Source organism: Corythoichthys intestinalis, chromosome 4 (genome assembly GCF_030265065.1).
Source record: "Corythoichthys intestinalis isolate RoL2023-P3 chromosome 4, ASM3026506v1, whole genome shotgun sequence".
In the NCBI taxonomy this organism is placed as follows: domain Eukaryota; kingdom Metazoa; phylum Chordata; class Actinopteri; order Syngnathiformes; family Syngnathidae; genus Corythoichthys; species Corythoichthys intestinalis.
The window spans coordinates 53,741,781-53,755,129 of NC_080398.1; the positions used below are offsets into that span (position 1 = coordinate 53,741,781).

The 13,349-nt window shown below is 38.9% G+C and overlaps 1 protein-coding gene across 1 annotated transcript in view; it reads left to right on the forward strand.

Annotated features, from left to right (window-relative positions):
* mms22l (MMS22-like, DNA repair protein) overlaps positions 1-13,349 on the forward strand; it is a 46,591-nt gene that overhangs the window by 26,700 nt on the left and 6,542 nt on the right. The window contains exons 16-21 of the mRNA XM_057835222.1: positions 5,974-6,152; positions 6,448-6,598; positions 8,140-8,279; positions 11,715-11,857; positions 12,101-12,257; positions 12,344-12,489. Coding sequence (XP_057691205.1) covers positions 5,974-6,152; positions 6,448-6,598; positions 8,140-8,279; positions 11,715-11,857; positions 12,101-12,257; positions 12,344-12,489 — 916 coding nt within the window. The remainder of the gene's footprint in view (positions 1-5,973; positions 6,153-6,447; positions 6,599-8,139; positions 8,280-11,714; positions 11,858-12,100; positions 12,258-12,343; positions 12,490-13,349) is intronic.

Below are 13,349 nucleotides of genomic sequence, written 5' to 3' on the forward strand. Positions count from 1 at the left end.
CGACAACATACAATCTACGCCTAGATAATAACTCCTGCGTATAGAACTACATGCGAAATGACAGACTCGGTAGCGTTAGTAAACAGCCGCCATTTTAGAGCAGTAAACTTCTCAGAAAGGCTCTGTTGTAGTAAACCTTACGAGCGAAACTAAGCAACTTTTTATCTATACTCCTAAATCGGCAAAATCTTGACTTGAGTCTATCTTTAAAGGATGAAACAGTTTTAAAATTTTCACATGTCGAAAGTAGACAGAAGGGAACTAATGCAAAAACAGGAGCAATTTTATCAACTTTAATGGTTGATTCACAACATTAAATGACCTCCAAACATCGCAAAGGTTACTATGTTTTTGGGCATTTTTTTTTTTTTTTTTTAAATGGAAAAAAAAAAACATGAAAGGTATCACCAGTTACTTTGCCAAGTAACTTTTTTACTACTGTGTGTGTATTTCAGTAGTCAGTCACTACACTAGCCAAAGAGCTAAGAGGCATTTTAACAGTAGAAAATGTTTACATTTTAAGTGTTTATTTAATTTTTTTAAAAAGCAAAATAAAGGCAGTTTAAAAAAAAAAAAAAAAAAAAAAAAGAAGCAAAACGCAAACCGAAACGGAACCGAAACCGTGATCCCAAAACCGAGGTTCAAACCGAACCGTGGGCTAACTGAACCGTTGCACCCCTAGTTAAAACTGTATACCTATATTAGATGGTCAACATCGAAATGAACAGTTGTACATATTCATACACGTAAACAAATTCTGGGGTAAGTGCTGATAAAGCACCACTAAGTGATTTCCATGGGTCGGTTACCTAGAAAAGTTTTCTAAGTGTAAAAAATACTGGGAGAAAAACAGTGGAATCCGGAATAGTATTACAGGCCCATGGGACTTTAGATGGTCGTCTCATGGTCATGGGAAAAGCAGCACAGCGCTTGGCATGTTGAGATGCAGTTAGTATGAATGTCTGAAGGTTCACTGGAAGGACATGAGCTTTAGTTACATATTGGTTCCCAGATGAAAGTAAGAGCCACACTTGAGGTAAAACTAGACGTTTCCATTTATTTAGGTCAAGGTTTCCTTAAGACCTTGGCAAATGGAGACACGAATGAGGTATTTGGTTCTTCCCATTATGTACCTACAGTAAATACACTATGTAATTACTTTGTAGTGCAAATAATTTATTGCAATGCTATGTCACTATAATCATTGCCAAAGAAGAAAAAAAACCCTCTTATACTTTTTTCATATTTAGCAGGGACGACGACAACAACAACAACAACAAAAAAAACATACTTCTAGGGATCAGGTGAATGCAGTTCATTAATTTCATCTTAGTTTTTCAGTTTAGGTAATTCCATCTGCTGTTAAATTAAGGAATTGAACTTGATTCACTTTTATTACTTCTTGTGTTTTAGTCAATGCATTTAAATAGGCTTCAAAAACAAACAAGAAAGCACTGCAGCACAAAGCTTTGTATTATAGAAACCTGCCAATGGTTTTGATGGTTTCTTCAGTGTATACATCCCCCTTCTCCACCATGAACACACAAAGCTACACACTGACATATACTATATGTGAAATCTTACCTTGGTCTACTCTCTTATTTCAATGGCAGACTCTCACAACACAGGAGGATCTTGTGAGTGTTCTCTAACTTTTATCTCGCGTCACGGGTTAGGAGGGCACACATTTGCACATTAATGGCCAAGGCAAGAGTGTAGAAGAGAAATCACAGAGGCACTCTGGTATAGGTAGTCCTGCACTGACCCCTTTAACCACCAGGGAAAAAACCCTACTTGTTTTCTCCCCAAAATAAAAATATTCATTCAGCTCATCAATTCTTTGTGGTCAACACTTTCCCTGTTGCACAATTATAAATTGTGGCAATTTTGTTGATTTAGCAGGTGCATCATTATACTTATCAAGAGCCGTGTCGAATCTGCACACATTAAGATGATTATTGTGCCAGTGGCTAAGGAAGTGGAGCGTCCGAGTGTTCACCCTTGATGGCACTTGTACAAGAAGCCAGTCCCAAGACTAATTCCTCAGTTTTATTCCTTCCCATGTCTCTCGCCTTTGGTAAGGTGGGGGGTGTCACTGGTTGATGAAGTGAGCTGGCAGTGGCACAACCTTTTGGATCTGTTTTCCACAGAAACAATTAACTCCAATCCCCTTGGCTTAAGAAAAGGCAGGCGTTCCTTTGAGGTCATTACAACCTCTCATATGATATCTACCCTTTTATCATAGTCTGGAATTGGTGGACAACAATTCAAATCAATGGATCTGGGTCATTACAGAATTGGAGGACATTTTACGTCTCGCCATTTGAATTTTAAATGATTCAGATACAAGATCATGCAGATTCAGTGTCAATTTACTTGTCCTGAGACCAAATGTCAAAAACAAACAAACAAAAACTAAGAGAAAAGAACGATATTAGAAAATACCAAAGAAGTCAAAGCCTTGTTCCACCACCCCAGTGACCAAATGTGAATCTCAAAACAATGCCTGAAACATCTCTCGAGGTCCATTGTGCATCCTCATCAGCGGCTCTACTCAGACTTCCTCCCAGATGACCGAGCTCCTCACCCTATCTCTAAGGCTTAGCCTGGCCACCCTGGTGTCCGTGATCTTGTTCTTTCAGTCGTTACCCCAAGTTCATGCCCATAAGTGTGGGTAGGGACATAAATTGACCGGTAAATTGAGAACTTGGCCTTCTGGCCCAACTCACTCTTCACCACGACAAACCAGTTAAGCGCCCGCAAAACTGCGGACACCGCGCCAATCTGCTTGTCGAATTCACGCTTCAACCTACCCCTACTCGTGAAAAATATCCCTCGACACCTAAATTCCTCCTCCTGGGTTAAACAAACCCCCTGACCTGGAGCTAGCAATCCACTCTTTTCCGGCTAAGAACCAGGGGCTCAGACTTAGAGGTGCTGGTCTTCATCCCAGCAGCTTCGCACTTGTCTGTGAAATGCCCCAGCAATAGCTGGAGGTTGCTGTCCGACGGAGCCAAGAGGACACATCATCTGCAATAAGCAGAGATGAGATCCTCCCACCACCGAACTTGACTCCTTCACCACCCGGGTGCGCCCAGAAATTCTGTCCATGAAAGTCACAAACAGAACCAATGACGAAGGGTCACCAGGAACAGGTCTGACGTCTTTGGTACAGGGACTGGATGTCCACTAACAAGGGGCTGTCCACCCAACACTCCCGGAGTACCCTTGGGGTATAAAAAAATACATGTGAACTGGGTTGACAAACTCTCATGCCCCCTCAAGCACCCTCACAAGGGTAAAGGGCTGATCCATGTTTCCATGGCCAGAACAAAAAGCACATTGCTCCTGCTCAATCTGAGATTCAACTATCAACCGGACCCTCCGGTCCAGGATCCTGTCGTAGACTTTCTCGGGGAGGCTGAGGAGTACGATCCCCCTACAGCTGGTAAACACCCTCTGGTCCCCTTTCTTAAAGATGTGAGACCACCACTCCGGTTTACCACTCCAAAGGCACTTTTATTTTTTAGAATGTGTGTCCCACAACATGCGTGCAATTTTATCATAACCATTTTTTTTTTAAATTTATTTTTAATTATTATTATGATAGAAGAAGTATTAACCGGTGAAACATGCGAAATTCCACACTCAGAAAATTGAAATAATGCTGTCTTTCATTGAATGTTGTTTTTTTTTTCCTCATTGTAGTAATTGTAAATACATGAGTTGTTCAATTAAACTAAATTTAATGAGGTTTGGGATGTTTACTTTATCGTAGTCTAAAATGAGACTTTGCAAAACAAAAAATCTTACTGAAACTCAAACTATGCCTTATTTTGAGGCCAACTCATGTTAAAATTCATTAGTATAAAAAAGACAAGTTTTGGAGTGTGGTGTATTATCTGCAGTGTTGTTAATAACAGCGTTAAAGTATAACAGCGTTTCTAACTGCGTTATTTGTTTCATTAGTGAGTAATTTATTTAAATATTTTTCCCATCTTTGCAACGCCGTTACCGTTACTGAGGATGTGAAGGGGTGCGTTACTACAGTTTGGTTGAATGAAGTGTGAGTTGTCTGATTTTGTCACACATCTTGCCTGCCATGGAGAGACCAGAGCGAGAGGAGGTGAGGGCGTTGGAAACGCGATGATGATTGGCTAGGTGGGTGGATCATGCCCTGGTTCATTCACTGCACGCTCTGGCAAATACAAAACAGCGATAATGGCGATGTGGCAGGGAATTTCAAAGGTTGCGTCCTCAAACTTGAATTATTTCCCATATTTAATATTCTTACTATACGGAATATTTAAGGATAATAGAACAGAATAGCCCTTTATTGTCATTATACAGATGTACAGTGAAATTGTTGAGCATTTCCCTCTACAATGCAGTATAAGTAAAAATCTCATACGTGACTTGCAAGTGTAAAAGTATAAAATCTAAATAAATATAAAATGTGTATGAGGTAGTCCTATGTTAAAGCAGTGCAGATAATCGAAGTGAACTAGCAGCAGTTGACAGTGAAGGCATTGGAATATTGCACGTAAACAATATTGCACATAGAATATGTGTGAATAGAAGTGAAGTAGCAGCAGTTGACACCGCAGTCATTGACTATCGTTCGTTATTATTGCACGTAAGTAGTATTGCAAATAGAATATTGCATGTAAATGAATATTGGACATTGGGTGATGTGGTGTTACATATGGCTGTTCAGGGTGGAGATGGCTTTAGCAAAGAAACTGTTCCTCAGTCTCTTTGTTCTTGCCTAAAGTCTTCTGCATATTGCTTATTAACATACAGTTTCAGAGATTAGTTAGTCTAGTTTACATTTGTGTTTTCTTAACAGACTAATATATTTGATCCAAATAAATACTAAATTTTCTAAAATACTGTAGTGTTTTCATTCTTCAATTAGTAATTTTAAACATCTTTGATGTGAAAGATCTTGTAGAAGGTATTATGTAATAACATGTAGAACATAAAAAGTAATTTCAGTTACTTTGCTGAGTAACTAATTACTCTTACAATGAGGTAACATAGTTAATAACTCAATTACTTTTTGAGAGACGTCATTCGTAAATAACTGATTACTTTTTTAAAGTAAGATTAACAACATTGATTTTGTGTGACGGTTTTAGGAGACTTGCTATTTAAGAGCTTGTCACATGCATAGGTGAAAAAGAGGATCAGCTGGTGTCCTCATGCTGTGTTGGCATCTCGGCACCATGTTTAATGTGTGTGTTTTTTTTGTGGGTACACGTTGCAAGGAGTGTCAGTTAGCAGGATTAAGTAGGGTCTCTGACGATGCCTTGTACAATGAGGGTTGGTGGGTGTGAAAGGCCCATTCCGCAGTAGTAACGAGGCTAATGAATTCAGAGTCTAATCGATTGTCTCAGCTCTCTCTGGATTAGATGCAACCTTGCTGGAAGGGAAAAAAGTGAAATGTGTGTGTACAGATGGAAATCGGATAGTGTGTGGATATGAGCCTGGGAGGGGGTTCCTACCCTGTACTCACTGCACACCTCAACCCCTGTTTCCCTACACCCCCATCTGGGCAGATGAGGGGGACAGGAGGATCACCTCCAGTCTAAATGAGATTACAGCTTCTTCAGCTGCTTATCTGGGCTAATGCCAGCCACTATGGGGCTGCTCGTGAGGCTGCGGCTAGGGCCAGGGATGAGCCAGAAGAGCCAAAGTACATTGTGTGTACAGAGGATCAGCACTAGGCTCCCCCTCTATACCCGTAATATCCTCTTCTCCTTCCCGATCTCATCCTACACTCTGCTGCTCCACACCACAGCCCCCAGTAATCCCCCAGGAGGGAAGAAAGAAAACACTTAAAAAGCAGTGAGAGAGGAACAGTGGAGAAACAGGATTAATAATAAAAAGTAAGGTTGTGGGGGGGCTGTAATCTTGCACACTAGGTTTGAGTTTTGCATTTAACAGATTTGTTTATCTGTGTTTTTCCAGACGGGCACATCAGTGCTGTGTCCGGTCAGGACCCATCTTGACCCGGATGACTACCAATAATGTTGTGAAAGAGCCCCACCTAGCGGTAGCAGTAGCACTCTGGGCCCACTTCTTCCCCTTCCTCCGTGATTTACGCCTCTCTCAGACACCTCCGGCCCAGTTGGCAGATGCGGCTGCAGGTCAGTATCTTTCTCATCGTCATCAGGGGAAAGAAAGTGAGGCTGGAAAAGAGGTTAAGGGTTAAAGAAACTTAAATTGTGTTGATTTTTGAATTGTCACGGGAAAATTGTCAACCCGTGAACACACTTCAAAGTGAAAACGGTGTCATGTTTTTTTAACCTTGAATTAATCCAATGTTTAGTAAATGTGTTGTATTTATTACATTCCACAAATTAAATGGCACACTGATCTTGCATGTACTTTTATGAAACATGGGTGCCTTTACGACTCTGAATTATTATTCATTTACCCCAGGCTTCACTCTTCTGGCATTCGAGCTGCCCACCTCTGCCCCACATGACCTTCAACCCAATCCAGTTCAGTCCATTTTACAGTGCTTTGGCTGGGATGACATGGTTCATCCATTTCTAGTCACGCGCTATCTTCCACATCTACTTCAAAACAGGTACGATTTAGCATTGAAGTCAAGGGCGTAGGTTTGCATAGGGACAGTAGGCACATAACACTACCAACTTTTCAGGATGCTCAAATTGTCTCCACCAACTTTCAAGCAACATTATTTGCATTATTTAACGAGTTTAGTTAAATGGGTAATTTAGATTGTCTTCACATATGTTGTAAGGATAAAATTGACCTTACCATTTTTAAGTGAATTATTATCTTTAGGTTCAGACCTACATTTGCCCCTTTTCACTGCTGAACGTGCCGGTCCATTTTTTCCCCCCTTAAACACACGTTTGATTGGCAGACTACTAGATAATCCATCCACACACACGCACAGCTCTGACAGAATTACATGTTGACGACATGCTGCCTCCCCCGCCCTCTTCAAAGAGGAGGGATATTAGTTAGATTAGAAGTTTTTTTTGGCCAGCAGCAGCCACTGCAAGTAATGTAAAAAAGACGGGAGGTGGGGAACACACCTCTAATTTTGGTACTGAAAGTCCGACCAGCATCAGATTTAGCATAACATTAAAATATGTGAACTTGCTAACCTGCAAAACTTGAATAGGAAGCTGCTTACAGAGAAGTTTCCTCCCGCATGTGTTTTCTACTGTTAATGTGAATTAAACCGTGAGAAATGTAGTTAACTCTGTTGGAAACTATAGAACAAGAAAAACGTGAGCAAGAAGCTGCTTAGAGAGAGGGGTCCCCAATCTGTGTGTATTAGTCAATTTTCATTTTTATTTTATTTATGTCGCGTGAAATCAGCCCAAAGGAACGTTCATTTTTTGTTGAGTTTGGCTGTGCTTGTGGACAAAAGAAGTAGTGTTTTACCTAAAGGATGGCTCCATTTTTATTTTTTTCTTCTGACAGTTTTTTTTTGCTATATTTAATTCATTTATTTGGACAATGTTGAGTGGTCTTAAGAAAAAAAAATGTATTCCTGAATAGTAAAGAGATTACTAACAAGTTTTTATTTATTGTGTATGTTAATATAATTTATGTTCAAATATTACAATTTACATTTGCTAATAAATCCAGATATTTATTCTGGAAGTTTTCAAAATGTTTCTTAGTCGTTTTTGAAATGACGGTTTGAATCGACCAATACACATGAAAGTTAATATAAGTCAATACAGATTTATTTTGCATTGATCATTTAGCCTATAAATTAGTTAGGTTCATTTTGTGACAAATGTAGCCCTGACCCTCGATCACCCAATCTGGTCATATTCATGTTACGTCCTTAGCAAAAGTGTACATGTAGTTTATGCTGTTATACCAACGTTGAGACCAAACGTACGCCTTTGATTGAAGTACTACCCACTGTGACCATATCTTAAATACAAAGTTTTTAAAAGGAAACAAAAAAAAATCACTTCTGATCTGGTCCATTGCATACTGAGTCTTCAGGCACTCTGGATTTATGGAATTCTGTACACATTTTTTTTAACTCAAAAGAGTGTACATGTTAACCGTAGGGTGCAAAAACAGTCTTTCACTGTATACCTTTAAATCCCTTTGACTATTTGTCTTTTTCAGAGATCTAATGTCTTCACTAAGCGGTGATCGTGGCATCGCTGTGTCAGGATCGTCACAAAGTTTAACAGTCAGAGCCTGGTTCCGATGTGTTCTGCAGCAACATCTTTACAAGAGCCCGGATGGTTCAGACAGTCGAGCAGGTAAAGCCAGTTTTTCTTTTAAGCTTTCATTTCTTCTCCAATTCTGTGTTCTGTCATCAGTCATTGCTCCATCTAATGTACTGCAGTGTACATCACAGACTGTCATGGACACTGCATTTTTAGTACTTTAGTGTTTTTTTTAAAATTTAAAGCCACTTGGTCAAAAACGCCAAACTGTAGGTTTTACAATAATAGTCCATACACAGGTGGATCTGTATGATCACTGCAGATGATCCCAGTCTTTGCTTTTTCAATTGTTCCATCTAGATATTAGTGGTTCACATAGCTGAATCTTCTGTAGCTTATGTGGTATTGATTCCCAGTGAATGTCCAAATAAATTAATAAATACCTTGTGAGAAACTGCCGACCAGCCCAGGGTATAATCTGACCTTTGCCAAAGTCAAATGTTACTAGCGTGCGTAGTAAAGAAAATGGATAGATGTTACAGATACCAGTATACGGAAACAACAGAACTGTGGTATGATGAAAGTGTTGCAGTGTATGTAAAATTGTTTATTTGAATGATGGAATTTATTCTTGTCTATAAGTTAATTAATGCTGAACATAGTTAAAGTGTATTACCAATCAATATTATTTAAATAATTTAATCAAATTTTAAAAATAATCTTGGAGAGCTCTTGATAATGTAAAAACATGGTGGACATACAGTATGTTGCCCACAGAGGCCATATGTGGTCTGCAGACTATATTTTGACGATTTTTTGATTCATTCATTCATTTATTTTACCAATTCACATTAGTACACAAATGTGTTTTTCCACAACATTGTCTGTAATTTCCAGACTATAGAGCGCACCTGACTATAAGGCGCACTGCCCCATTTTCACAAAAGAAAAAAAAGAAAATCCATATCTATGCCATACCGGACTGTGGCTCGCAGCTGTGCTTGCCTTAACATGGGATATTTGTATTGAAGAGATGTTCAACAGAAATATTTGATTGATCAGAAATATCCTACAACTATCTAAAAATATCTTAGAACAAAAATCCAATTTACTTTGCCTTCTAAGCTTGACGCGTACAAAGTCCTCTAAAAAATCCTCACCCATAGCATCTGATATACTCAGTGCTAATGGCTATTAGCACTAGTTTTAGCATAGCATCTTTTTTGGAGAAAACTGCAGTGTCGCGGAAAGTAGGGTGCTGAGGGTGCTGCAGCACCCCCTGGTGTTGGGGAGAAAAACGTGTTTTGGTAAATATATGTGTTGTTGTTTTTTTTGTTAATAACGCCACCTCACACCTTGCTTGCTTCCGGGTCATGTTGAATAAGGTGCTATTGGAATGGAAAACTAAACTGTGGACAGAAGAGGCGTTAACGTGGCACAAAAACAAACTAGTGCATTTTTTTTTTCTTTACAAAAACAGCAACATTTTCTAAAATTCAATTTGAGGTAGAAAATGAAGATGATTATGATGTTAGTTCTGTCTACCTTTGGTGTGTTCAAATAGGTAAGACATGCTTGCTTTGTAGCCATATTATTGTTTGTTGTTGCTGTTGAGCTGCCGCCGTGCAGAGCACTGTTGAATATTTACAGTATGTATTAAACCGAGGATTATTGGGCCTTTTAGTTTACAAATGTGTTCATGCGTCATTGTGTTGGTTGTTTAACCCTCTGGTGTCACTAAAGTGGACAGCTACTGAAACGTACCTTTACCTTTCACCATTGGTTTCTATTGTTTAACTGCATAGCAACCTCGAGACAGCTCTCTGCTGCCATACTATATTGAGGTCAATTCAGTGGTCAGTTGGTCTAACTGCAAGTAAATAACCTCTCAATCCAAGATAACCGACAACTTGCCACCCGTACTGACTACAGTTGGCATATCTTATACAATACATAATTGTGTCCTTGCCACCCGTATCGACTACAACTGGCATATCTTATACATTACATAATTGTGTCACTGTTTTATGACTGTTTTGGTTATAAGTTAGTATGTAGTATGTAATTGTTATATTTATAAGCAGTTAATTTAAAATATACATTTTTGTGCACATTCGCTGTAGTTTGCATTACTATCTGCATTTCATCTTAGCTGTAGTTTGCATTACTATCTGCATTGTATCTTATTTTGTAGACTTCAAAGCAACAAGAATAATGCAGTTTACACAGACTAGCCCAGGAAATTCCATCCAGCTTTAGTGATGATGCCTGTACTGACAACAGTGATGATGAGTGGTTGCCAGACAACAACAGAGACATTGGTGCTTAGGTGTAGGAGTCACAACTAGAAGTGTCTTTAGTTTTCCTATTCAAGCCAATACATTGTGGCTATAGTGTTAAAAGTGCTAAAATTAACCAAAATTGTTGAAATGTTTTTCAAAGTACAAAAGGGATCAGGGGTTTCTGGATTGACAATAGAACACAAATTCATTTTTGTTTTTCGTAAATTGTTGATGAATTGTTTTGAGTGCGAAGGTGCATGGAGTCCATTGGAGTGGACATGTCTGTAACTTCATTAAAATAATTTTTATATTATAATATTTAAATATGATATTTTTGAAAAATAAGAAATTGAACATTAATTTCATGTCCCAAGAAGAATAAAAATACATTTAAAAAATGTTGACCTAGGATTTCATAATTCACGCATCAGATGGTTAAATCAAAACAAACTCAAAACAGCCTTAAAATGTTCTTCTGTAATGGGATGGGATCAAACTAGTGCTGCAACGATTAACCATTTAACTTGAGTAATTTGATCAGAAAAAAGCTTTGAATTAAATTTTGCTGCTTCGAGTATTCGCTTAATTAGTGGCGTTGTATGGGTTTGTTTGAAAGTGTTTGCATTTTGTTTTATTGATTTGGGTGGATACACTGCCCTCTAGTGGCAACAGTGAATATGACATAATTCATTTAACATGGCTGAATTCAGCTGCTCCCTGTTAAGACCAACATAACGTAAGTTTTAGTTTGAGCTAATGTTTTTTATGCATTCGTAATTTAGTTTATAGGTGTATTTAGCTGTTTTTTTGTGGGATTTTTTTTTTAAATATTTTTTTTTAAAGAGAATTGTGTAAAAAAAAAAAAGTTAACATTATATAGCATTTAAGATAGCAGCTAAGATCATGTTTTCTAATTTATTTTTAAATGAAAGTGCAATTCTGCATAGTTTGAAGAAACACTCGGGAATTTTATTTTGGATTCGCATTTAATTTTCTTTTGAAAGTGCAATCTTGCAAGTCTTAGTTTTACATCTCCTAAAAGATATTCTGCAACGCATTAAATGGTTGTAATCCGATACTCGATTGTTTGAACTAACAAATTGATAGATTAATCGACTGCGAAAATAATCGATAGCTGCAGCCCTAGATCAAACATTGAGTGGAGCCTTTCCGGGCAAATAAAGGCATCTGAGTGTAGGTTGAAAATTGTTTAACTAGTCCATTTAACATTTGCCTTACCCTATAGACCAAGCTTTGGAGGAGCAGCTTAGCGAACTGACCCGCCTGGTGCTGATACTTCCTGAAGTGGACAGTCTCCTGCAGGAAGCAAACCTCTGTCCAACTCCCACCGTGACAAAGCCTACTGCAGCCCTGGAAATGTTTGTAAAGGTAACACATATTCATGGGTGACACCTGTGCTTCACTGTAGCTAGAGCAACCAAGCATATCTTTGGAATTTGAGGTAATATACTCTCAGACTTACAGTAACTCCTGTTGTTATCTGAGTCTCAGGCAATTTAATGCAAAAAAGACATACGGATTTAAACCTACAGTCTTGTGAAATGATACATGATGACCTTTTATGTAAGAATGCAAGCGTGTCTCTGTCATATCTGCTTTTTCTCCGGTTAGGCTGTAGGTGCCGTGTACAGCAAGCTGCAAGTTTTGTCTGAGCGTTCAGCCATGGTGATAAGAGCCCTGGACTACATAGGAGACATTCTTAAACACATTAAACCCTCCTTGGTCAATAAAAATCAGAAAGGAATTCAGCTGGCCTATTGGGCTGTAGGTAAGTCACAAGACACAATTGAGAAGGCATCTGGAGCCTTGAAACAGTTTGTCAGTTGTTTGTCTTCCTTGGACCTTGTGAGCCAGGCTGTGTAGTGAAGCACTGGAGCCCCCTGCTGGTCACATCCAGGGCACAGCAGTTGCTCTTTCGCACTGTAGACAAGCTGCTACTCCCCCACAACCTCGCTCAGCAAGACAAAGCTCTCAGGGACAGTCTGCCACTCTATCTACAGGTTTGTTAAATGTACCAGACACATGCTGCGTCAGCATACATTCAAATGATATTTGTGAGACATTCCACCGAAATTAAACACCAAAAATGAGATTTTCGGCTGCCGTCTTTGTGCTTTTGGCAAGCTTTCCAGAACCTCATAGATATTGGAAATCCAATTAGTATTGGCAGAGTAATCACATTTCACATATACATACCTGTCAACCCGAGGCCGCAATCTTACAAATAGTGACGTATGCCCTTACAAAATGGTGACTAATCTTACGTTTTATATAGCGTGCAATATGAAACAAAAATAAAACTCAAATTTTAAAATAATATGAATTTATTGGTAATATTGTCACATATAACCTGGTGCAATCAAAGAACAATGTCTTCAGCTACATGATGATTACCGTATTTTTCGGACACCAAGTCGCACCAGCCATAAAATGCCCAACGAAGAGAAAAAAAACATGCAAGTCGCACCGGAGTATAAGTCGCATTTTTGGGGGAAATTTAATTGGTAAAATCCAACGCGTAGAACAGACATGTCATCTTGAAAGGCGATTTAATACAAAAATACAATAGAGAACAACATGCTGAATAAGTGTACAGTGTACAGTGCATGAACAAGGAAATGCGAATATACTGTCCTCACCAGGACGCTACGGCTCGGTCCTGGCTATACAGCGGGCTGAACTCCCAAATGACGATGCTGGACGTCCGTATAATTTGCTGAATCAATTTAGTCCTCGATACCAAACAGGTTTGCATCGACGTAAATAAATGATAATTAGGTGCTTTTACAGCAATGACATGACACAAACGGTTAGCATGCGTTTGCTGGCATTAGCGCATCGTTCAAACAACCACACAACT